Genomic DNA, 27,263 nt, shown 5'->3' on the forward strand with positions numbered 1-27,263 from the left:
TGTTAAAAATCACATTGATATATTTTTTGCCAAAATTTTGGATCTTGGATGCATCCTTGGTTTTTGTAACTAAATTAAAACAAGGTTTTACTTTAACTGAGTATCACCAAATTATTGCACTACATAAAACTTTTTTTTGTTATATCTGTAATTTTCCAGAATACAAACGCCTCTACTGTTAACCTTTTGTCCTTACCCCCCCAAATTAATATATGATGTATAATATTTTTATATATATTATATTATTCATTTTAGTGTGCATTTCAGAATTCAAAGTCTGAGAATGTGGGGTTGACAGATATATTTGTAATAACGGAATTACCTTTTTTTTCTTATGAATATCACTGATCATTTTTCCCTCAGAATAACATTTTCTTTTTCTGTAATGGCAGATCATGGATATATTTATGTAATACCTATACAATTAGAAGATAACCCCAAACCAATTGAACCAACTAGCCAAACTAAAATGCTAAAAAAAACCTCTTTCTGATACTCTTTCCAGAAAATACACTGATTTTCACGTTAATGAGATCAAAGTGTTCCTCTGTCTTCTTTGTGGGTGAAGTCCTTCCCACCATGGCACGACATGGCACATGGAAGACTTTTCTACATAATGCCATTAGAAGCAGGAAATGCTTTTTCCAGTTAATTTCCCGGGTACAGTCCATAACCTTTGATTTTTCAGACTCAATTTCTTATTCCAGGCAATATCTGTCATAATCAATAGCACAGGAAATTATCTCCAGATACCAAGATATGAAAAATGCTTGCATTATCTTCTCCTAATGCTCCATCTGACAATTTTGGGAGGAAATTGCAGACAGCACAGGGAAGTCAGGTATTGCATTCTAGGATTTTTTTTCTCTTTGACTGTTTTTTTCATTGCAGTAATGACCTATTTTTACACATTTCCAGTGAAACTTATTTTATTTGAAAAGTCTATTCTTGGTTTCTAGCTATGACTCAAATATTCTGGTGATGTTCTCATTAACATCCCTTTTTAGTGATGTTTCATGGACACAGTCCAGTAACATTGCTTCAAATAAAGGAACAGATGAAAGCTGATGAAAAGAGGTACATCATAACTGTGAATTTTGTCAGACCTCTTGTGACAAGTTATATAAAAGCTTTTTTCTTTGTGTCCTTTTCACTTGGAAGTATTTGGAACATTACTAAAAATAATACTAAACTGGAAAATTATTTCAAATTTTTATAACTACAGGGATAGAGGACAGAAGGGACTCCATTTTTAGATGATGGTCAGAGGAAAAAGATATTCCAAGTCGACATACAAAGTTTAAATGATTCACAATTCACCTAGAAGAATGGGATGGGATGTCTTGGCAATAGTATGGAACAGAAAAAACAAGTCGTCACTATCTTTGAAACATCTGCTCTGTATGAAAGGACCACAACATATCTTTTCAGTCTTTTCTTTCCTAGACTAAGCAAACTTAATATTTTAATCTGTCTCAGGAAACATGCTTCCAGATGGTTCTTCCCTTCTCAACTCTCCAGTCTGTAATTTTCTCAAAACAATGGTGCTTAAAACAAGCACATATTCCTGTATAGCAGAGAGGACTGTTGCTCATACCTGATGTAGAGCACTTTATTTCATATAACAGCACAGTATCACTCACTTGCCTTCAGCTGGTGACTTTTTAGGATGAGCAGCTCCATTCCATATTGTGTCTTGTTTTTCTGTACATTTCCCTGAACAGAAAAGCACTGGGCAGTAGCAAATTGTTTCTTTAATTTCAAACTACCTCTCTAGTTCATTTGTCATAGATTTTTAACATGTACTCTTTTCTCCCTCATTAACAGCTAATGACTTTTTGGGCAAGAACCAAACACAGGGTAGAACCAGCTTGAAATATCCTTCTAGTTTAACACAGTTTCATTTAATCATAGAAGTGGCCAGTCTATATTAATTCAGAGCTTTTTGTTTCAATAAATTCAACTAGCTGCACTTCTCATTGCTCTCATGTCTCCCTGATGTCTCTCTATTAGTTTGACATGATTCTGGCTCTGTCTTCTTGTGATTCTCCCTCACAAGGAAAGCACTGCATCATTCATGGTACGCAGGCCATGTTACTACAAAAAGCTTTCCTTTCACAAACATCATAGGTTCAATCACTCCTTTAAACAATGGCATGGTTAATATTGACATCAAGGGCTAACCACAGGAGAAGGACGTATAATAAAATATACATGTTTTCTACATTTATTTGTGTATTTTTTCATCTATATTGCCTAAGCCTAATATGCCATCTCAAATGCAGCTGCCTTAGGATAAGAAATTTGTTATTGCAGCTCACCTGGAGTTGTTTTCTCCACCAAAGATTATTACCCCATGAGGCTTCATGGCATTTCTTCATATGGATCCGCTCCTTAGGCTGGTTTTAGTGACCTAGTTTAGCAGAAACACCTTTTACACTCAAATCAGGCTGACAGAATGAGAGTAAATAGCAATTACACATGCACTTGTCCTGACATATCTGGAAGAGCAGTAAAGTCTGGCAGCCGAAACCAGACAGAAAGCCCATTTTTCACATCAGCTATTGCCAGAATGGGCATGACCTTAAGTCTTTCTTTTTTTTTTTTACTCATGGCAGTCCTATTGATTTTGGCAGTTGTACACAATAACCCAATAGTCGTTCCTCAGCTACAAATTACTTTGGGGTCTTGCACTTCTCTGTCCTATGTTGGACCAGCTCCCAGCTGCCTTTGAGAAAATTAAATTGTCCAAACACATCTGCCTAAAAAAATCTGTCTGGTGTTGAAAGAAGAACAGTGCAACAAGGCTGAAGACAAAAATAATTAAACCCCAATATTTTCTGTCCTTTTTTAATGTGAAAACTGTTGGGAAAATTTAAGAGGAAAAAGGAAGTGAATAATTGCTTACTTCTTCAGAAAGATGTCTAATTCCTGCTAACATTTCCACCACTGCATGTGTTTGCTCTTTCTGTCTGCTTTGGCAGCAAAAGACATAAGGATTTTTTATAATACATGGAATGCTTATGTCCTTTTGATCTTAGTTTACAAGAGTACATGCAGGAGAATGAGCTAAATATTTTCAAGCAGGTTTTTTGTCTGCATATGTGTGATAAAAGCACTTATGCTGTCAGAAAGAGCAAAATATAAAACCAATGGAAAGAACAAGCAGGGTCTTAAGAAATACATTACAAACTGCACATAAAGAATATATCACTTTCCAGAGGTCTCTGTTATCAGTGTACAAATAGAAGCAAAACTTCCAAAAGGCTTTTATCTCTTTGTGCACAGCATGAGGATACCTCCATTTCCTCCTGCTCTGTTTCTGGCAGAAGTGATCATTGCTGAGTTCCTGCCTTTTACCAGGAACTAGAACTTGTCAAGCACTGTTCGCTTTATTTTTTGAGCCCTTATCCATCTCGGTATAATTAAATTATATTACCTAGTGTGTGAAATGGCCAGTTTGCCATTAATTGTAAAGTCTCCTTTTTAAATTTGCTTTGTTGCATCTCTTTTCTTGACTGTTGACATTCCTCTCTGCTCTGTACTTTGTCTTCCTCCACCAACTCATCTGTTCTTGGTTGGAGCTTTTGTCCTCACTCAGTAATCTCATTTGTTCCTATTCCTGTGATGTGATGACATATGAAAACTGTCTCTTCTGCCAAGTCCATATATTAATTTTTTTAAACCACATTAGTGCTTTAATAAACTGGAAGTTACAGAACTCATGAAGTACAAGTTTATTTAACAGAATTTATTTTAATTTAATTAAATATTTAAAATATTTTTGTATCAGCTCAGTGGAATAAGATTTGTCAATAGTATTAAAAATGTTTTTTCCATGCATTCCCTGTAATTTAATAATTAATTAACATGCAAGAGAAAATACATACAGAGATCTCAGCACTAGTTTTCACTAAGGAGTTCCTGTCTCTCATCTCTGGCATCTTGCTGTTGTTTCAGATCTTTTGCTCTGCTGTGCCAACACAACCACATCAATGAGCTGATTTAGTTAAAAAAATATTCCACATTTTGCCTCAGAATACTTCTAAAGATCAATCAGTTTCTGGGACAATATTACTGCGTAAACTGACACATCCTGCAGAGCTGAGTATCCAGACAAAGCATAGATGTCTGGTTTCTTTACACTGTGAGACTTCTATTCCTCTTTTATGGGAATACACGTGAAAGAATATTTTGGAATAGTTCCTGACTTGAGATTGCACATGACAGCAGTGCAGCTTCTTGGTTGTCCATGCTATGGGATGTCTGATCCCAACTCTCTTTTTGAGGCACAGTGATAGTATTCCTAACTATTTTTTTACAAGCAATATGGGTATGTATTGTAGGGTTACTAGATCTCAAGAAGAAAAGATCTTTGCTCTCCAAAGCCCTTAAAATCCTCTGGACAGAAATGCCATTATATTGGTAAAGTACGGGTGGTGTTTGCATTTCACCAATCACTCTTTATTTCACACTATGATACAACTGTTTGACGGAGGCAGATGCACATGAGGAACAAGGTGGCCACCATCCTGTGCACTCCAGTGACCATCCAGTCACTGACCTATCTAAGATATGGAAATGAAAACAAAAATGAAAATCACAGGAACAACTTGGATCCAAAGCAATTTAGTTTAGTTAGATCCTCCTAATTTAGTTTAGTTAGCAAAAAATGTCTGTTCTGTACCCTGACATTATTATATCCAGCTGTGTCTAAATACAGAAATCGGTTGCCAAACAAAGAGAATATTTTCTAACATAGTCCCATCAGAAGAGGAAAGTGAGTTTAGCAGAGAGTCAGTATGACTCAAGGTAATGTATAAGGTTATACTGTTAAAAAGAATGCACTAGTTGCATTTTTAATATTTCTATCCTTACTACAAATACTTGTAAAATAGGTAGTGTAGGTGTACTTTTTTAAACTGAAAATAATTGCAAAACCATCTTTCTTAGAAATAAAAGTTATCTGGAAGGTTGTGATGTCAACTTCTCACTATTATGTTCTTTCACACCCTTCAGTGGAAACACAATTGTGCTGTAAAACATTAATGCAACTAGTCTTTGCTGTGTACAAAGCTGCATTTTTTCCCATGTTGCAAGTTGTTTGGAGTGGCAGGCTGCAGAAAAGAAGTATTGTTTCTCCTTAAACATTCATGACAAGAAGTTTAATCTTTATGGAACAAAAAAGAGTGAGGGCCAGTCTTTTTCACCTTATCATCTCATTAATAATATAAAAATGACATCTACCTGCCTGCCTTTACTTTCTGCTGTGAAGTGGAAGCTGTTCAGATAGCAACAGCAGCAAAGTGTTATTATTATGTATGTGTGTATATATATATATATATATATATATATATATATATATATATGTATACATGTACTTCAATTTTTGTGCGCACTTTTGTGACCTTGGGTTCTTGTATCTCCAGAGAAGTTGGTGTAACTTACAAGGGGGAAAAAATCACATTTCCATCTATTTTTCTAGCATCAGATTGGCTCATCTTGGGTTTTCATGCTGTAGTATTTTCACCTCAAAACCATGCTGATTTTTATACATAACAGAAGTATATGAAGGTAAGGTCACAGAACACAAAAAGAGACACAAGATGCATCATGATACATTTAGAAATCTTTTCGGTATATTCCAAAGGAGTACAGATTCCTTAAAATAAGAAGATAATTCAAGATTGCTTGAAAAACAGGGGAAGAGTTTGCAAGTCTGAATAATCTAGGCAGGGTATATTTGCACAGGCGTTTCATCTTTTCAGCCTGTAGGTGGGACTGTGTTTTCAGCAAACCCATCTGTGAAAAAAAAAATCTGAATTGGCATCAGGCAGCTCAGGCTGTTGCTAATGCTGGCTGGAGTGAGTCAAGTGATTCTTGACTTGTATTTGAGTTATTTCTGGGGAGAAAATGGCCTGTGTCCGAAATTACTTTAGTCCTTAATGGGCTATTCTGAAATATCTGTTCTCACTGCAGTCAGTGGGCATTCTGCCTGCTACAGATCTGCAACTGCAGATTTGTTCCTATTAAAAAGCATTTATGTAGCTGAAAAAAAAAGTCTGTGGAGAAATGTTGAATTTATAGCTATGGAAAATACTGTAAGTGAACTGATGATGGTGTAGTAAGTGACATTTTGAATTGGGATTAACAAGTAAATTCTCATGCATAACTTCTTGGCTCAGAAAAAATAAGTCCATCACAGGCTGGGCTTCTTTTTTACAAAAACACTTAGGGTAAAAGGGAAGAGAAATGTTTATAGCACTCTAGGCCCACAGAGACACTGACTCCCATAACAGTGAATGCAGTTACTCAGGTGAGTAAGAACCACATACTATGGGCCAAATGTTATTATGAAAACACTGAAATTGGACTCTGACGCTACTACTGCTACACAGTACTGGCTAGATGCCTTGTGTTTCTTGTTTTGCCTCATGCTGGCCCTATTTCTCCCACTCTTATTCATTCCCAACAGTACTTTACCTCACAAGGAGCAACCCGTGTAAAGGGGCAGCAGCCCTGTCATTTATGGGGTTACTATCTCTTCTGTTGTGTTTACACAGCTTACGTTGAAATAAGACAGCTAGGAGAGTATAGAGCTCACATGTAAAATATATTCTGCTGAAGGAAGAAGGAAATCATGAGAGATCCTACCAGATTTTGGTGCTGTAAACACATGTGTTGGGTCACCATAAAGTAATCACTACAAAGGTCAGCATTTCAAAATGTGTCTTAAGAAAATGTTTTTGCTAGCTTTGTGGTAAAGATGGCTGGTGTGTTGTATATTGTAACATTCTGCTTAATCTCCTCTATGTTATACAGAGTCATTTCCAACAAAAAATGCCTGACATAACTTACAGCACAGGAACACACAAAACCAGCTTCACCAGGGTGGCTGTTTATGTAATCTTCAAGAACACTCTGAAGTTTGATTCAGTAATCAAATAAAACTATGAGAGGCATATTTCTGAGACACTACCCATCTTTAAATTTCTGAGCTTCTTTATTTTTCCGAACCTTGTTAGATAAATGTTGATGATTATTTCTGTACATCATGTTATCTGCTGTTTTCATTCCACTTCTTGGTTGTAATTGCACAAGTGCTTTGAGCTTTCTTTTTTTTTAATTGAGGCATCTTAAAGGTGAGCAGATGGTCACCACAGGAGTGCAGGTTTCCCATTCACAGCCTGCACAGCAAAGGCAAAAACAAAAGTTAAGTTTACACATACTGCCCTGACAACGACCTCTGTGCTGAACTAAACAAACCCCTTCTGTAAAGCCAGGAGCATTTCTCTCCCCTTTCGAACACAAACCTGGCACTCTCTAGAAACCATAAAAAATCAAACTGGGCAGCCCTGCGCTGGCTTTCAGGATGTGTGCTGCTGCAGGACACAAAATGCTCCAGGGTGCCATCCTTTAGGAGTTGCAGTCAAAAAGCATCAGGTGTTCCAAAGCCTCTTTCACAAAACAAACATCTTGCATATTTCACATCACTTTATGCCAGAAAAGGCTAACAAAATCTGAAGCATAGCAGTTTAAGGCCAGTGAGTAGAATTGAACGGGGATGATCTTAAGTCTAGGAAATGTTGTCGCAGTAGTTCCAAAGGTTCTTTTTTTCCCCAGTAAAATAATCTCAGACCTCTCCTTCACTGGGGTTAACCTCTGTTGCTTGGGGTGTGACACTGTGTCTCTCAAGGTAGTGGGAAATGACAAAGCCCGGCATCCAGACCTTCTTGTCACGGGGGACTCAGAAAGATTCCAAAGGGATACAGGTAGGGGCCACAGATCCACTGTCAGCTTCCCCGCAGGCTTATGCTGTGCATGGGCACCTTTCCGGGTTGAGGAGACGGGAGCAGGACGGCCCTGCTTGTGCTCTGCCACAGCGCCCGCCCGGCTGCTGCCTGCATCCCCTGGTGCTGATGCTGCAAGCCCTCCTTCCCGAAATCCCACAGCCCTGCCGAGCACTGAATCCCTGAGCCCTCGGGGTGCCTCAAAAGCCTTTCTTATGCAGCAGAGGACAGCTTAAGCAGGCTGGAACAACCCACAAAAAGTATTTAAGGAAAAAATGGAAGTGCAATTGCTCGCACGGGCCCGATTGCGGGGACTCGCTTGGCAAGGGAGGGCAGCAGCCGAGCGGGAAGGTAGGCGAAACACACACATCAGTGTTCGATGTACGCGATAAGGACACCTCCCGCGGGCCCGCGGAGGTGTGCGGGGCGGGGGGGCCGCAGGGAGGGGGCGGGCGGGAGGGAGAGGGCCGGCTCCTCCCTGCGCACAAACCCGGCCGCGCCGGGCCGGGCGTGCGGAGACGCCGCCGCCGCTCCCGCGCTACTTAAGCGGGGAGGGCGCAGCCCGGCAGCCCCGCGGGGGGATCCGGCGTGGGGGGGAAAGTGATCATAGTAGTAGTCGTTCATCTATAAGAGAACGAGAAAAGCAGAGCCGAGATGCTCCGTCCGTCCGCCAGCGGGGTGGGGAGGGGCAGGTTGTGAATCCGCCAAACACCTGAGAAATAAAGCACGACCGAACAATTTCGAGGCGGGCGGGGAAGGGGGGGACGAAAAGTTTGCCGGAGCTCGGGCGTCTCCGGGGGGGCGGGCGCGATGCCGCCCTGGCTGCTCGGCAGCCTCTGCTGCGTGCTGGCGGCGCGGGCGGCGCTGGGCAGCGGCCCCGCGGGCGAGGAGGAGGAGGAGAAGCTGATACGGGTGCTGGTGCTGCTACCGCAGGACGACGCCTACCTCTTCTCGCTGGGGCGGGTGCGGCCGGCCATCGAGTACGCGGTGCGGAGCCTGCGGGAGAGCGGCGCGGGTCTGCCGCCCGGCTACGCCTTCCAGCTCACCTACGAGGACTCGGCGTGCGGCAACCGCGCCCTGTTCAGCCTGGTGGACATGGTGGCCCTGCAGCGCCGCCGCCCCGACCTGCTGCTGGGGCCCGTGTGCGAGTACGCGGCGGCGCCGGTGGCGCGGCTGGCCGCGCACTGGGACGTGCCGATGCTGTCGGCGGGCGCGCTGGCCGCCGGCTTCGGCGCCAAGGGCGGCGAGTACTCGCACCTCACCCGCGTCGCGCCCGCCTACGCCAAGATGGGAGAGATGCTGCTGGCCCTTTTCCGCCACCACCAGTGGAACCGGGCCACGCTCCTCTACAGCGACAGCAACCCCGAGCGCAGCTGCTACTTCGCCATGGAGGGCGTCCATGTGGTCTTCCAGGAGGAGGCTTTCCACATGGCCGTGCACAGCTTCGACGAGACCAGCCGGCACCTCGACATCGACGACGTCGTCCGCGCCCTCCAGACGGGAGAGAGGGGTGAGTGGCGGCGGAGTGCCGGGCAGGGCTCCTCTGTGGCGGCCGGGGCGGTGGGAATCCCGCGGAGGGAAGGACCTGCGGACGGGGAAGAGTCACGGCTCGTCCCCGCCCGTGGGGAAACTCACTGCAGTGCTGCGACGGCAGCCCCGGGCCAGGCATACTCCGACGGATGGGAACAGCAGCCCTGAGTGAAAGCTCTGCCCACAGAGCTAGAGTTTGCCTCCCCACGGTGTAGAGAGCGGTTTGCCCTCGGGGACCACCTTTGGAGGGCTTTGTGGCATGGTAAGAAAACATCTTGCTGCTGGCAGTCTGGTTTACCCAAATTATCCACGTCTGCAGGGCAGCAAATCTGTTGCTTACTCTCTGAGATTTTTGCAGTGATACTATATAAGTTCAGGGACTAAACAAAGATGTTTTCCTCTCACCCCACTGTGCCTTGCAGCGGGAGATCTTTTCATGACTTCTGCCACTGGGAACCTCGTCGAGTAACTCAAATAACAGATTCATTTAGGGGAAATGGCAATTTCAGGGGATGTGTGCACGTGAAACACCTGAGTGCATGCCATGATATTGTCACCAAGTGATAGGAAGACACTGTGGAGATAAATGGCTTGTAAACATCTGAGACAGTCATGTCTGGGCTGGATGAACTGACTTTGCATCATGGAACAGCAAAGCAAAGTGCTTTGGAACATGCAGTTTTGTAGTTAGATGTTCTTTAAAGTGAGATCTTGCCTAGCAGTGTGTGGCTATATGAGCTTATCAGAAACACTTTTTCTGTTTGAGGGTTTTGCATGACTTACTGCAGAAGCCATAGGCTTCCTCAGTAAGTCATGCAAAAAGAAAATACGTAATCCAGAAGTGAACTGTAGGGTGAAGTTAAAGTTCTTAGGTATTTTCCAAGAAAGCCATGGATGTACAAAGCTCTTTGTACAATTCTTACATATCTTGTTGTAGAGTATTAAAATAGCACCAGAATTGGACAGATAAATATTATGCTGTGTGTGGCAGGCAGAACTGGTATTGTGGTGCTGTAGGCTGTGGATGGAGCAGCCTTGCACTGCTGATGTTACACTGCTGTGAAATAATTAACATGCCGGACTGTGTGAGATAACTGAGGTCTGACAGCATAGGGCTTTTAATTCCCTATTCACTGAAGTACATGCTTTAAATAGAGCTTTCCTTTTAAGTATCATTTGGGGAAATATAATGGATGGAGAGAAATAAATGTGTTAGTACTGGAGGAAACCACAGTGCGGGGAAAGATGCTTGTCAAATGTGTGTGTGGCTTTCCTGATGCTGAGAGCATTACAGCATGCTTACATCAGGAAAAGACAAGTGTTCACCCCAGCCCCACTCTTCACACCATGCTGACAGTCAGGGAGGAGAGCTTGCTTTCAGCCTGATCTGAATTGCTTTGTTGAGCTGAGACATTTGATCTTTCACAATTCTTCAACTTGCAACTGACTGAACAGAAGCAGCCCTCTTCTTTCTCCCCATTGTGGGGTCCCTCCTTCCATCTCACCTCTGTATTTGTTCTCTGACTCCTGCCACTCAAGTGGGGCCCTCCACCTTCCACTTGTGCCTTTTTGACTTTAAAGACTGACTGCAGGACTCACCTGGCAGATTCCTTTGGCCCTGCTGCTCATGGCATGTTTCAGGTTACCACAATATTTTAAGAGTTCTACACCACGTGGAGGGTGCACCAGATGAGGTCTGAAGATCAGTAGAAGTCTTTATTTGTTCTCAGGACTCACTGGAGATCCCCCCAGCAGGACAGCAGGACTTGTGGGCAGCAGCACACTGTCCAGAGCACTTTCTAGAAATATTTTTGCTTGGTTGGTTTCCAGTTTTTAATGAGTCCTGTGTCACACCTGCTGTGACCTCACTTTCTCTAGCTTTCAAAAACTGCTGCCGTTTGGTTCCCACCTGACTGGTCAGCCTTCACTGAGCTCCCTGACTAGGAGTAGGCTTTTGAGCAGATACAGGATTCTTCCTTGAGACTCTCCCAGAGCTGGGAAGAAACTGCCCCACCAGCTGTCCTGTGGGAAGCAGGACAGAGGTTGGCCCCAGAGGTTAGGTTGCTGCTGGCTGGGGGTTTTCACTGGCCTCTCTGATGCCTGAGAGGAAGAGGCACACTCAGCCATTCACCCCTGTGTGCCAGGGACTGCGAGTTCAGTCCCTGAGCCATGTGAAATGGCTGAAGTCTTGGAGCCACAAAAATTAATGATGAAAATGTGATCATTAAAATCAAGTACTTGTCTACAATTAGTTTTATTAGTAGTTCAGGCTTCCTTATAGGCTCAGGTAAGCCTGCTGCAGAGTCCATGTTGAAGGCTCAGGTTTACTGTACGGTTCATATATGTGGGCCTATGCTTTATGTATAAGCACACAGTCCAAGGGATGTGTGTAGCAAAGGGAATGCTTATTCCTTTAAACTGGAATGAAACTCCAAAGTGTTTTCAGGATGAATCAATAATCCTAGTCAATAAATTCAGCATGTTAGTATTAGAATTACTGTGTTCTGTGTGTATTATGGCGGAGAGAGAACATTTTGTATGGGTGTGCACATACACATTTGGTACAATGGTAAGGTACAGATGCAGATTAAATATATAATTTATATTTTTTTTGAAAGATTGTGAGAAACATATCCATAGATTATTTGCTTCAGAATCTTGAAATATGTCCTGCTGGGTTAGAAACCTCTTCCAAACAGTTAATATTACTTCTCTTACATTCCTTTAGAGGCTTACACAATACGATTTAATGTATGTTAAAGTAGTTCCCCACACACTCTTTTTCTTTTATTCCTTTTGCTCAATGTCTTTTATTGGTGTTGTGGGAATCCCTTTGATTCCATCTATGGATTACACTTTTATGATAGAAGTGCATTACAAAGGCAGAGTCAAGGAAGAATTGGGAGGGCAGAGAGGAAATATTTCAAAAGGAAATCTCTCACCTATACTGAAATTAAGAACAGTGAGACAAATTAATTCCTGATGTGCATCTGGAAAATATTTGGTCCAAATTTTATTGTAAGAAATTTTTTTTCTTGTTCATTTTCCTTCATGATAATATACTTCACAATGGTCATGAAATATGTCTTGCTCTGTTGCACTGGAAATTATTATATTACTCTGCCATAATCTGTAGGACAGAGCTATGCATGGTATAATTCTCCTGAAGTGTGGGGCTGTACTGAATATGACTCACCCCAGTGGCACATCTGGAGGTTTATGCCTGTGATGGCATCCAACCAGAAAGGCGATGGGAGAAGATTCATTGTGTGCGAAAAGATTTGGCCTGTTTGGCATTTTCATTTCTTATAATAGAAAACACTTCCACCCAGAAGAGCCAAATGTGGTTTTGATTCATTTTTATTGTTGGGTTGAAAATATTTGCGTACATTATTGTAGCTTTTGAGTCCTGCCATGCGTGACGGCGTTCTTGGAAACATGCGTGCAGTTGATTTTGAATCACCGTTCTGACAGGATCTCTTATGCCTCTGCTGTAGGATACAGTCCTGAAGCACACACTGATAAAATACTTTGCTTCTCCCTCTGATATCAGGATATTCATACCTGTAGCCTTGTAAACCAATGTAAAAGCTTGTAGTATAATTTGCTGTATATGGGAGTTCACTTTCCAATGTTGAAGACCTCACCGGTTGGGATTGTCCTTTCATTTTGCAGAAGGAAGGAATAGCAAGGGCAGTAGTCCTCCTGCCCATCAGCTCTGGGAAGAGACCTAGCAACCACAGTCATCACAGTGGGGGCCATAGTGCCCACACAGGGCACACCTGTGGGTCTCATCATAGCAGCAGAGCCTCTGCTTAGCTATTGGCCCATGATGAGTGGGGCTCTGCGGTGTTTGTACCTGCTTTTAATCTTCATGATTATAAAATGATCCTTGGTTTTTCCATTTATTAACATTAGGCATCCCATCATGTGTTGTTGCCTAGGCTTATTGCATGGTCTCTGGAGAGGAAGTCATGTTCTGGAAAGATTCATACCACTGTCCCTGCTGCATAAGTGCTGCTCTCCTGTAAGTGCAGAGAGGCAGCAAAATCTAGGACAGGCACCTAAATATTAGGTAGCTGAGGTGTCGGTAAGTACAGTCTACATCAAACTGTTTAATAGAATGGAAATTGAAATAGTAAGGTCATGGTATCTCCATCTTTGTCTTATGTCTGCTTAGAAATAACAACAGAAGCTTGTGATTGTAGTCTGAGTCTACAAATGCATGTAGCTAAAGAAATTTGGAGCCAGAACTTATGACATTCTGCAGGGATAAAAACCCAGATTACACAGAGGCTCTAATTAGCTTCAGAGGAGACAAGGAAAGTGGAAGCCTTTCTGTGTTCACTACCTGTCTTGTCAGCTCTTTGGGAAAACAGCTTTGTTTTCATGTTTGTTGCAAAACTGTGAGGACAGCTGGGGTCACTGGCTCTGGCAGCATTCTTGCTTCACAGGCTATTCTCTAAAGTTCTTGAGCTGCTTCTTATCTATATTATTCATTTTCTTCCAGTTGTAATCATGTGTGCCAGCAGCGACACTATCAGGAACATCATGTTGGCTGCTCATCGGCAAGGAATGACCAACGGGGACTATGCTTTCTTCAATATTGAACTCTTCAACAGTTCATCATATGGTAATGTTTTTCTTGCCCGAGTGTGTTGCAAAGTCTTTTGTAAGCTTGGTAGTATTTTTAGATTTGTTAGCCTCAAAACATGCAGTACTGACTCTCCCTGTTGTTGCAGTTATCTTCCACTTGGACTATGATTTTGCAGGAAATAAAACAAACCTTGTGTATAGTTGCTACTGGGTGGGTAACAAGATGCTAAATATGCTACAGCAATTACTTTTTGGGGAAGTAGCACCAGAGACATTGGTTATGGTATGGGTACCCCATTCTGGAGTGTGTGTGCTCAGATATAGGTGATATAGGTGATTTGCTCCATCCCCAGCCTTGTGACTACCTCTTAGGGTGGGGGCATTCCTGGCAGCCTGGTGACCTGAGTAGATGGCTGCAAGGGGTAATTACCAACCATTGTGGGCACCTGCAAGGTTTGGGTCTCCAGAAATCACCTCTGTGCTGGGACATCTACACATTTAATTTATTTATCTTTGGATCACAGGCTCTGTCTGCAAAAATATTCAGCCATGCTATGATAAAGGAAAAGCACTGGATGGGACAGAGGCAGTCCAAATTTTCTAGAGCAGAGTGAATAAAAGTGGCTGTTTACACCCATAAGTAAAAGAAGTCATTTTTGTCAAACTATAGCATAACTTCAAAATGTAAATGAAATGTATTTTCTTTTTGAAATATACCTGTATGCCAAAATATAATTGTAACTGTATGTTACATCAATGCATGGCAGGGACTATATCTGCTGTCAGCTGGTGCAGCTGTCTCACCTAAATTCAAAGTAATATTGGAACTATGTGTTTGCTGAGATCATATATCAGATGGCTGAAGCCAAAGCAGGCTTTGTTGAAGTATAACGTGGCTCTTAAAAGGAGCAGATTCTTTTGCAAATGTAGAGAAAATAATTTCCTCTGTGCAGACTGCTTTAACTAATCCACTACAATAACAAATTCATTTCAAGTTAAAAACCAAGCAGAAGTTGAGAAAAAAGGCAAAGTGTTGGGGTTTACTTTCTTAAAGCTGCAAAGGCTGACTAACAGAAACAACTGGATTTTAAAAAGGTTATTTTTTAAAAATTAATCTGTTAACTGGAATTTATTTTGCATAAGCTTTCTGTTACTCATCTACTACTGCTGAAATTATTTCACAGTTAACAGGACTGTGTGTCACACTGTATAATGAAGGTATGTAACTGTATAAATTCAGAGCTCTAGATATGTACAGATACCGCTACATATATCAAGATTAGCTAAAGAATGCCAAATTTTGCCAGGTAAGAAGGAAATCACTCAAATAGTTAAAACATGAAGTTGTAGATCATGATCAAAGCCAATGTAGGAGCCTCATTACCATCCTCCTTTGCATCACAGGTAGTCCAGTCTTCTTGTAGCTTTTATGAGGGATTAATGAAAAATGTCTGGTTTCTGATGCAGTGTAGTTAGAATGTGGCATTTCCTGACATTTGTTTTAAACCAATTTTTATGCTTGTGGATGTGTTTCCTATGTAGTGTGAAATGACTGTGCATCAGAAATTGACTTTTGTGCAGATGGTCATTACATGTGAAAAGCAAACACAAGGATAAAGAAATTCCCCCAAAAATCCTTGTTACCAGTGCCTGGAGATATTAAGTTTTGTATTTCATAAAACCTAAGAGTGGGTGTGATTGGGCAATTGGCACTGTCTTTGTGTTCAGATGACTTTATTGCAGTTTGTTCTTGCCCTCTGTTCTGAATATTTCTAATTTTTCAGAAAACCAGGCTTATTAAATGCCAAGACATGCAATAATTGTACACAAGTATTGTAACAAGACAATCTCCCACAAAATAATCCATGAAGGAATTTAGATATGTAAATTATTCTAGGAACGCTGTTATGCAAGTGAACCTTCCCCAGTCCCGGTGTTGGGATTTAAAGAGGAAACATGTATGGTGTCTAGGACAGAAAGTTACATTCTACTAGCACTACCATATTTTTTTTTATTTCTTTTTTTATGTCTGTAATTTCATGCATTCTAGCTATTTCCATTTGCAAATGCAAAGCTATAGCAAAGCCCTCTGCGCTGTAGTCTCTGCTGTACTCCTTGATCCAGCTCCTCCAAAATGCAGGTGCCCAGCTGGGGCAGAAGCTGTTCAGCTTTGTGGCTTCTGCAAGGCTTGTACTCTCTTTTGGGGAAGGTAGTAAGATGTGCTTGCTTACAACTGCCAGATGTGCATTTCCTTCTCCTTGAAAGCAAAGGAAGAGGTCAGGTGCAGGCATTGCAGGAAAGAATGGCCAAACCAGACAGTGGGATGTTAGTTGCTACCCAGTATCTCCATTGGGTGTGATGAATATGGTTCTGTGTAAGTGATTTTGACCTTGTATTGAGAAATAAATCCCTCAACCAAGGCACATATAATTGAGCTCCTTCCTAAAAAGAAAAAAAAAAAAAATCACTTTTAACAAATAGCAAGGTTTTTGCTGTGTGTAAAGATTGTAGTCCTAGGTGATCTGGGATGTGGTAAATAAGGCTTTCCTAGGGTGGACAAGAGAAGTGGAAAAGGTGCTCCAGTGTCTCCTGCCTTGTGTGGGGACTGACAGGAGATGCCCTGGACCCACAACTGCAGGAGAAAGGGCTTATCCCCCAGAGAAGTGCAGGACCTTTACTCCTTCCCTTGTGCTCTCTGAGGAAGCAGAGCAGATCTAGCCAGTTGTGTCCCAGCAGCAGTGCTGGGAGGACAAAATTCAAGCTCTATTTACCTGCTTCAGGTCCAAGAATTTGTTCCTGCAGCTGTGTGATGCAGCTGGGGAGCACTGTGCAGGGAAAAAAAACCAACCAAACCAACCCCCATGGATTTTTTTTTACCTGTACCTCATCTCCCTTAACATCTCTGCAACTTGCTTCTCTTTGTCCAATGATACTGTGGTCCTCAACCCAATCAAAATAACCACATTCTCTCTGATTTCAGGTTCCTATGTGCCTCCAAGTCACCTTGGGAATTTAGCATTAGTTTTGTTTCAGCTCATTTAACCATAATGGGGTTTGTTGTTGTTGTTCAAAAAATAAAGTCTGTCTAGCTTTTAATTACTTTTAAACATTTAAAGGCTCACTGCTTAGGGCTACCACTGTTCCCTCTAGCCTTTTTTAGTTATCATTTACATCAAATAGCACAAAACCCACTCCAGCACAACATGAACCTTTCCACTGACCTCCTGAGGTTTTGGATCAGGATCTCGGGTCCTGCTAAGGCCAGGTGTGTTTGTAAGAAAGACTTCTTTCCTAATAAACAACCAATCAGCTATCCTGCTTTTTAAAAATGTGGTTTCTTTACTGGTGGTCTGAGTTAAATTGTTCCCTTGCTGTGACACAAAATACATGTAAATACAGCGTAGGCGCAGGATTCCATTTTATTTTTATGTATTCCTTTCCCATTAAAAGCAGGGCTGGTCTGGCAGCCATGGCTCACATGGTTTTTCCTTGACCACAGTAGGAGAGCTGCACCATCTGCCTCCCATTCAGGGTGTTGTCTGTGCTCTTGACTTTACTGGTGCTTTTCTGATTGTCCAAGAGGAGTGATGTGTAACAAAAACTTTGCACATGAATTCTCCCTCAGTTCTTCTAACTTAAATATCTCTGCATTTGAGATCTGACATTTGTGTTTGGCTCCAAGATCACACTTAGGATTTATTCCACCCTTTTAACATAAGCAAACACAGTGTGGAAATAATGTTGTCCTTTGGTTTGCACATTTACTTTCTTAGTTATTCCTCACTGCCTGGTTTCCTGCACACTTTGAAGAGGGCCATTGATCAGCAAAGGGGACTTCTCCATTGATCAGCAAAGGGGACTTCTGGGTGCAAAAAGGAATCCCAAAATGGTACTTAGTTTGGAAATATGCTTGTTTCCCTCTTTAGGAAATGGCTCTTGGAGAAGAGGAGACAAACATGACCTTGAAGCCAAGAAAGCATACTCATACCTCCAGACTGTCACTCTGCTGAGGACTGTGAAGCCTGAGTTTGAGAAGTTTTCTCTGGAGGTGAAAAGTTCTGTTCAGAAGCAAGGTCTTCATGAAGATGACTATGTAAGTACTTGATGACAGTCTTCAGATCATAGCATCTTCAAAAGCATGCTTCTAGTTAAAGAGAAGTGCCAGTGAAACCTTATCAGGACACAATCACCTAGGCTCAGTTGCAAAAGTATGCTGCTGCACGTATAATTTTTCTTTTTGGTGGATACTGCAAACTACAAGCATAGGCTTGATGCACTATATCTGTGCACCACCATCCATGACCAATTGTCCTGTGCTTATCTCCTAGTTCATCAGTAGAAGGGTTGGGCAAAGGCAGGTGTCTCTCAATCCACCAGCGATAAGTCTTCTTAACAGGGGAAGAAGTACAGCCTTCTTTTTTGTTTTCTCCCAATAATGAAATGTTTTTTTTAGAATCCAGTCTCAGAAAGTTACACTATCTGTATTGCATACCAGGAGGTAATTCCTCATGTGAGTGACAAAAGTGGTATTATTTCTCAAAAAGAATATTTAAGTAGTTGCTGTTTTTATTTGGAACTGTCTGGAATATCAACAGGCCTTGGAAGTTTCTTTAAGCCTTGGGGAATGCCAGTGTCTTCCAGAAGTGGACATGGGGAACTATACCTTTTTTTAGCCTCTCAAAATGTAAGATAAAAATGCCTTTGAAAATTGCTTTTGAGCTAGTGCTAAGCTATTGCTAAGCTAGTTCATTAGGTATTTTGATAGAAAAGTCATCTGTGGAAGCAAAAATGTATGGCATGTACCTGCAGGGATTTCTGCATGCTGATACAAGTACTTCCCAGGTAGCCTGCTCCATGGTGCAATGTCAGCTTTCCAAATATAAAGAAAAGAGGCTTGAAGAGAAATTGGTCAGTCCTTAGCTGCAGGAAATGAGAGCCTGAGACTCAAGAAAGCAACCCAAACCCTTCATTTTCCTGCTTTCACATAGGCTTTCATCTCATCCCTTTGCTTTAAGCATTGTGTCCATCTTTAGTTCATCAGCTTGTGCTTGAATGTTATATTAAAGTATGAATAACCTTTCCTGGCAGTTTATTGTATAATTTTGGCTACCTTTAGAAAATCTGTGCTTCTTAGAACTTGAATGTATTTAACTGAAATATTTTACCTGAAGTGTTACATTTGAATCACAACAGTGGTTTATATTATTCCTGTGATACTTTCAAAGTCTAGTCTTAGCCTTTTTTTTTGGCATGTTTTGTCTTGGGTTAGTGGAGAAACCCCACTTCACAGTTTCAATGTGCAGCTCTCTGAAGAATCTGCTAAATGAGTTCTGAAGAAGGCCATGGGACTTTAATTTATGCTGGTGCTCCTTTTTCTGTCCATGTGTCCTTTTGCAGATTTCACTTAGCAGACTTTGTCCTTTGGAAACCTGCTATGTGTCTTTGGTTGTGGTTGGTGAGAAACATGCTTTTAAATGCTTAAGATCCATTCATCTGCAGTATTGTGGCTTTTTTTTAGTCTGGGCAGTGTGACATCTCCCCAGATAAGAAAAGCTGAGAGTTCAGGCTACTGTCTGTGGGCAGTTTGGAGGTAAGCAAGAGGATGCTTTTCTGTTCATTAGGGTGGGGACCCACTGCAAACCCTGGGCAGTGCTGATTTGGGCTGGGTAATTCAACCAGTTCTTGTCAGCCAGAATTGGATCTAGGGGAGAGCAAATTCCCCTGTGACAGCATGGGGGAGATTTTGCAGGCTAATGTGTTTGCTGGGGAGATTCCCTTACAACTGCACACCCACTGCCAGAAGTCCTCTGTTGTCATTCCTCACTGCATGGCTGCTGTGTGTGCTGTCCAGTGCCCCTGGCTGTCCTGGATGAGCAACAGGGGCTGGCTCCCTATCATCTCATCCTTGACACCTTCTTCTGCCTGGCTCTAAGGGCTGCCTCTCCCTGTGTCCCATTTCTACCTGTGATCCAAGGTCCTTCACCTTATTCCAAGAATTCCTTCACACAAAACCTTGAGCCTTGCTAGGGCCAGGCAAGTTGCATAGGCCTCTTCCTGTTGCTGCTGCTTCTCCTAGTCCTCTTCCTGTTCTTCCTTTCCTGCTTGGCTTTCTTCTTGCTTTACAATCTTTCTTGCAGGGACACAGAGAACATCTTGTGACCTGTGTACACGTACCACTGATTCCTGCCATCTGAAAGATCAGCCCTGAGCTCACAGGCAGCCATCAGGATCTGGAGCTCTCTGTAGGGGAGCTTTGGTTCGTGGCTATGAGGGAAGGAGGCTTGGTTTCAAATGCAGAGTATCCTGGTATTAGATGGATGCTTAACTAAAGTATACCTCAGCAGAGCCTCCCCTACTGCTTTTTTACAGCCTTCTAACAATGGTAAAATTAAATGTCTCTGAGAGTTAGTTTCTGGTTGATTATAGAAAAAAAAAAGTCATAGCTGTGTTCCTTAATTAACAGTGTGTGAACTTTAACTTTATGGTTTGCTTTGCATTGTTTGTGATGAATTATACATTTCTCCACTTTGGACAGTGGAAAAGAGATGCATCATATTCCCTTAACTGATTGTCCTGCTGCCCTGTTCAGAGGAGAAACATTTTGGGGCAGCCTTCAGGATTAAGGAAAAAAAAATTCTGAAAACCCAATGGGGAAAAAATAAAAAGTCAGACTGAAGGCCAATTCCTTCCCCTCTGAAAAGTTTCTGGGTAGTGGGTACACATTAAGTGTGCTTTCTTTGGCAACATGGGAAAAAAGTGTCCTCGGTACACATTAGGCAAAGTTGTGTCCTCCAGGGGAAGATGGGGAAGGGAAAGTCCTTGAGCTGAGTGGGTGGGAAGCAGCAGAGAAAGATTTTGCTGGATTCTGCTCCTGAAGACAAAAACTATGTAGGAAGAGAATCAGTAGTACAGCCCATCTCATGTCATATCCCTGGGTGTTGAAATATAGTCCTCATTATTTTCTGCAAGCTGTGTCCCTAGAGGAGACACTTAGGGAGGTTTGGATTTGAAGCATTCAGTGTATCTGCTTTTCTGTGTGGATTTTTCCAATGTCATGGGAAAATGGGGGCCCCAGGCCCATGGTCTAAATAACCTCACAGTCATTCTAACTCAAACAAAAGTCATTAGTGCTGCCATTTTGTCCTGGCCTCTTGCCAGCACTAATCCTAAAGGCATTACTATCTACCAAAAATGAATATAATAAAAATGGAAAATAAGCAGATGACAGAAGGAAAGATAAGAGAGACAGAAAGGGCAAAGTCCTAAGCAGCAGCTGTTCCACTGCCAGATGCAGAACACATACAGCCCTTGGAGGAGTAAGGTCAAAGAGTGTTGGCTCTCTTCATCTCCAGCTGTGAGATCACACAGAAAAGAGAAATGTGTTTTGGGTACGTCTTTCCCAGCTCAGAAGTTTCTGTTGTTTCTGCATGGGTGTTATGCTTTTGAAATGGGGAAGAAGGAAGCACCTTCCTCCTTATGAAGGAGCAGGAAAGTGTGGAAAAGACAATTTCTTCAGGAATCTCTCTTGTGAAGTAAGAAGCTTCCTTAAGCACATTTTAATTAGACAGTATTGAAAATAAGAGTGTCAGAGAGGTTCTGAGAAAGCATCTTAGAAATACTTGGGTTGCACAGCATGGGGCAATGGTGACGTTCCCTGTCTGCAATGTCAAAATGTTAGTTGCTTGTTTACCAGTCTGAATGTGAAAGTGACTTACTGTCATGTTAATATAACCCAAAGAACTGTGGGCTGAAGCGATAAATCTGCTCAGCCATCATTTCAGCATTCAAGTGTCTCATGTTTTTTCAAGAAACATCCTGTAGTTTTATTCTGTGCTTACCTGAAGATCAACTTTGCTGATAAAATAAGAAAAAGAGGAGGAATGTTTTCAAAAATCTAATCAAATTTGGGTTTTAGGCATGCAGTAGAATTGCTTTAATGCTTTTATACAAATGATGGCAGTTTTCTTAGTTGTGTAATATTAATGCATTAGCCAGATATTAACAGCAGGGAATCCTGTTCTCTGTAAACCAACTAACATCCTTGGTTTAATTGCAAAATACAGGGCAAGCTCTGCTTGTAGACCTGTAGCCTAGTTGAGTCAGACAGCAGTGGGAATTGCATGCAATTACTTGAAGGAAGAATTTAAAAATGTCTCTAAAGGGGTGTGTGAATAATTCCCAACACATACTGTAGTTAAAAATGTTTATGAATAAACAGTGTTTCAGTTGAAGTATATGCATAAGCCATTTTTATTAAATAATACTGAACACTTAATGAACTGGTGGTAGGGTGCAGTTTCAAAGTTCTTAATGGACCTTCTGTTCCTGACTCAGGCCTAGGATTCAATAAATGCTTTTTTTATGTCCAACCCAGTATTCTGAGCTCAGATGATTTTACAGCCAGGAATATTTGCTCTTCTGAGGTTACAGACCACCCATGGCTTGTTTTTTCTTCTCATTTAAAAGCTGAAAATGTAACTAATTAAACAAATATTTCTGCTGTGTTAACTACATGACAGCATTGTTCACAAGGTGGATGCGTGGGTTTTTTTCCTACCCACAACCTTTTTCACCCTGAAAATGAGCATTGGGAGAAGGGAACTGGAGCCTGATTTGCCAGTAAAGTTATCTCAGTAAAAGAATGAGCTATGTAGATTAATTAGATCAGCAAGATGCTAGTCCCTATTAGAAAGGGGAACTCTGTTTTATTTAACATTTTCAACCCTCTGAAAGGAGAAATGGTGCACTCAAGAGCAACCTTTTTAGCTCCAACAGTTAACTACAAAAGCTTCATGGGAGGTAGCTGTGCTCGTAAACTTTATCATCTCATCCATAACATCCGTGCCAGACTCTTCCTTGTGTGTATTTCTTACGTCAGCCTTTTAATTAAGATTGCACACCAGCTAAGATAAAGCTGGAAGAAGTGAGCAATTCAGTCTTGTAGCTATGATGCTGAAAAATGTAACTTATTCAGCAATGTTCTTCTCACTTGTCTTTTTTCAGGCAGGCGATATTAATGTCAGGCAGTCTTTTGTGTCATCTGACTGCCCAAGGATGGGAGAGAGTTTCAAGGAGATTTAAGGGGCAGGCAGGGGGAAGAACCTCCAAACCCTGCCAGGGAATAATTTGTTCAAATGAATGGTTCTATTCAGCTGCTGGAGTGCTTTGCTAATTGTGTTCGAAAGAATAAAAGCAAACCACAAGCTGCTTTCAGCAGCCGGAAAAAATGGTTTCACATGCCAGCTTATTAACAAGATGAATTCTATTAGTAAAACATATTTAGGATTTTCACGACCAACCCTTCACCCCTTGGAATTAATGAGTGTTTTTATTTTCTCTAAGAGGAGTATTCACCTGTGGACTGCTAAATTTGGTGAATACAGCACTTTTTTTCCCCCCCTTAATTTAATGCTTTCTCAGTGTATGAAAGGCCAGTGTCATCCACGGCAGGGTCTTAGGCAAAACTACAGTGTAATAGAAAGTAACCGATGACATAAAAGAAAGAAATTATTCTTCTCTCTTCCAGTGGATTTGTTTAGTTTTTCTAGCCTATCCAAGCATATTTTTGAAGCTGTCTTAAACCATGGAGGAGATAGTGTAAAACTGTGTGTATATCTGGAAATAGTAACATCTGAACTTCTTGGGAATGTAAAAGTTTAGAGTTGATCTTCATGGTTATGTTGTATATTTTCCATAGTCCTGTGTTTCTAACTTGGATTTCACAGATATTCACATTCCACTTTGCTAAACAGGCATTCAGAAATTTATGGGTAAGGAGCTCTTTGAAGTACTTGCTAGAAATATACCTTATTTTCCACTAGTCAAGTGTGAAAAATATATCCTCCTGCAAAATTCATAGCCTTTTTCTGGTTTTAGTGCTTCTCCATGCTGTTTGCATTGCAAGTAAACCAAAAGCTAATTTGTCCCATTGAGATATTGTTTCAATATAAATCTGTAGGACTTTTGACATTGGTATAGAATGGTCTTCAGGGTGGGCTCTGAGATGTTTGAATGAGAAAAGGTAGACTCTCATTTTGTATAAAATGTCACTTGAAAAATGAAATACCTTTGCTTAACCGACTTCTTGGCAGTCACCTCCTTTTTCTGTGAGTCTTGTTTTCTGGGTATCGCATGAAAATATCACTGAATTGGAAGTTTCCTTATTTACTTGAAGAATATTCAGCCTGAATAAAGCATGAGGAGGAGGTTTAGGTGAGTCTGTTCAATGTCAGGATGGTGTTGCAGCCAGCAGCAGGGTCCTGGGCAGGCAGCTGGAAACTGTTTTGCACTTGGTAGATGGCTGATGTGATGCTCCAGCCTCAGCACCTTGGGTGCTGTGGAGGGTTCACCTTACCTGTGCTGATACCTTCACAGTGTGGTCACACAGATTGGGTTTATAAGAGTCCAGTCTTTGAATTCTATCTGAGCCAAGCAGTTTAATTGGAGGGTTTGATTATGAGGGTGGCAGGAGGTGTGGAGAGGGAGCCGTGCTTTGTTTTCTTTAGGGATGTAAAGGAAGAACAGTTCTGCAAGGCAAGAAATGTGAATTCCTTGTTCAAGTGCACCAGGGCAGAGGAATTGTCTCCACACTGAGGTGGTCCAGGAAAGCTTTCTTGCATTCATCTGGGGTATTGGTATGGTGTAGGTGATTCTGAATGACAGCAGGTCAGGGTGTAACTGTGATATTCTCAAATGACAAGTCTTCTAAAAAAACAGTGTAAGTGGCAGTCATTAACACCTCACGTCTGAGATCTCATGTTGTGCCAGCACATTCATTTGTTATGGCTGAGTGCTCAGAGGCTAAGATGAACCTAGCCCTAGGAAAGGCTTATTCTCCAGAGGGAAGAAAATGTTTTAAGAGAAGGGCAGGCCAGTCCTGTGGATGAGTCTGGTCACCCTGGTGTATGAATGTTGGCAGAGACAAGATAAGCAGCAGGACTTGGGTGTGCTCCACTCCATTGGGCTGTAAGAAAAGGTCAGTGTACAATGTGCCAGCTCTGATTTTTTTATTATTTTTTCAGGGGATATTTATCAATTTTGCTAATCCAGAGGGGGTAATGTAGTCATCCTATGAGAATGGGCTGTGTGAATAGAGGCAGCGGTCTTCTCGTGCATTCAAGAGGCATAGGAACCTGCAGGAGGATGCTCAAAACTTTCCTTCCCTCTTTAGCAGATACTTTTTTTCATTAGGAAGAGAAGTCTGGGACAAAAAGAAGGTCTAGCCCATTCTAAAAAGAGCGAATATATCAAAGTGTATTGAAAAGACAAGGAGTGTCTCTGTCCCAGAGCAAATGAATAAGAGGGGCATGAGAAAAGGGCATGGAACAATGGGAGGGGAGGGTAGGTGAGGATGCCTTTTGCTCCGTGGCTGGGAACAAGGTGACATTCACTGAGCAGGACATTTACATTTGATGGGAAATGCACGTGCACAATGCATCCAGCCTACAGACTACAAAATACCTTAGAGCACAAAACTAAGGAGGATCTCAGGGATTAGACAGTCAATATAGATGCAAGGAACTATGAGAGTGAGTCTTTAGCTTCTTGGAGTGGCTGCAAATCCTCAGATTCAGAGGTATTAACTACCATGCTGCTGCTGAAGAGTGGGAGGATGTGTTTCAGGTGTGCAGCTGGAACCTTACTGCCTGCTAACAGGTATACACAAATATATGCTGAGAGCTGCTGTGCTTTTCCTGTGCTAATGGAATCCTTGCAGGGATGCCAGCAAAGGGGTGGTTAATCAGCCAGCTGAACACCTTTCATTAGATATCCACTATCCAAAAGAAAATAACAAAACCAAATAGTTAGATTTTAAATTAGTTGGAATGGAAGCATGACTAATAGCAGCCCAAGGGTTTGCATTAGTTCCATGTCATTAAAGTTTACAAGTTCATATGCCCATTTACCCTGGTATTTAATAAAAGGATCATTTGTCATGGCAACTACAGCCTCAGGTGGGCTCTCTTAGCAAATTATTTACTCCCAGCCCAGAGGTCCCCCAGGTCTTGGCAGGTCATACCTTTCCCCCAACACCTGGATTTCAGTTCCAGGAGTGCCTCCACCTCAGAATGCCCTGCAGACAGGGCAGGGGAAAGGTGGAATTCAGATTCTCTGAAAGCAGATTGGACCCTGAAGTTCTCTCATGCTAATTCAGTAATAGGAGGCCCAGAGCTTTTAGATGAAAGAGGGAGGGAATTTAAAAGGATTGGTGCCCTGTGGAGTTTTGTAAGGACTTTACTGCCAGTTTGTGCAGTGGGGAGTTTTTACCTGCCTGTGTGAGAATAAGAGGATCACATCATCCTTCATTCTCTACCTCTTCTGCTGACAAGGGTGAGGTGGGATGCTGTTCTTATGAATCCTAGTTTTGTATGCCTAATTTTTGTCTGGTACTGAATAAAGATCTTAGATTACTAATCCCAGCTCCAAGCATACTTTTGAGCTACACACCGCTTTTGACTGTGTATAAATCATTTGTGTTTATCCAGCCCTTAAGACTGTAAAGCAAGTGGTCTGCTGGGTAATCTTTGCTAATCTGCTGCAAAGCAGAAATCAAATGGTCCTTTTCATCAGATGTTTTTTTTACCCCATCCAAGATTTTACCAGCCCACCAGCTAGTGCAGCATGGTAGCATGTAGTGTAGCAAATTCAGTTTGAACATGAGTTATCTCCAAAGTGATACAGTGATTTTTCTGAGTTTTGCATGAGAACTGATGTGACCTTGAGAGTTTTTAATAAAAAAATGAAATATGTCTGTGATTTTTGTGGTTTGGTGATAATGTTAGTAATCCAGAACCCAAAACAATTGCACATTGTACAAGAATAAACATTAAACAAAAAAGTCCTTCCTGTTTGTCCTATCTCAGCATTAATTTAAACCAATTTAACTTTTTTTAGCAACTGCAACTGATTTTTTTAGATAAGCAACTGTCATCCTGAAAACTGAGATGTTCCTGCTTGTAAAACATTCTTTCCTGCTGACATCAAAAACTTAGTATCTAATGAAAGGATAGGAGTGGTGCTTTTTTGCTGCTAAGTGTTCCAATTTAAATGCCAGCATAAAATGTTTGCATTCATTACAACTGTATAACAGATTATCAGACTACCAATGGGAATTCTTAGAAAAATCTATTTAAAACAAGCATATTTTAGTTTCTGTATATGTCTGTGTGTTTTCAGCTGAAAATAATAACTTCTTTAGTATCTCTTCTGTTTCACCACTATGACGAGATGTATAATTTCTGGACATAGTTTTAGAACTCATCATGTGAATTGCCACATAGTTTGTTAGAAGGCAGGAAATTCTAAAAAAGTAGGGAGGTTAATTTTATAAATGACAGCTGTATCTTC

General features: G+C 41.6%; 1 protein-coding gene across 1 annotated transcript in view; it reads left to right on the forward strand.

The window, feature by feature from the left end:
• The first annotated feature begins 8,600 nt into the window (after window positions 1-8,600).
• Window positions 8,601-27,263, forward strand: part of NPR3 (natriuretic peptide receptor 3) — a 37,193-nt gene continuing 18,530 nt past the window's right edge. Inside the window, exons 1-3 of the mRNA XM_021554666.3 lie at window positions 8,601-9,300; window positions 13,831-13,953; window positions 17,843-18,009. Of these exons, the coding sequence (XP_021410341.2) occupies window positions 8,601-9,300; window positions 13,831-13,953; window positions 17,843-18,009 (990 nt within the window). The remainder of the gene's footprint in view (window positions 9,301-13,830; window positions 13,954-17,842; window positions 18,010-27,263) is intronic.

Source organism: Lonchura striata, chromosome Z (genome assembly GCF_046129695.1).
Source record: "Lonchura striata isolate bLonStr1 chromosome Z, bLonStr1.mat, whole genome shotgun sequence".
Taxonomy (NCBI): Eukaryota; Metazoa; Chordata; class Aves; order Passeriformes; family Estrildidae; genus Lonchura; species Lonchura striata.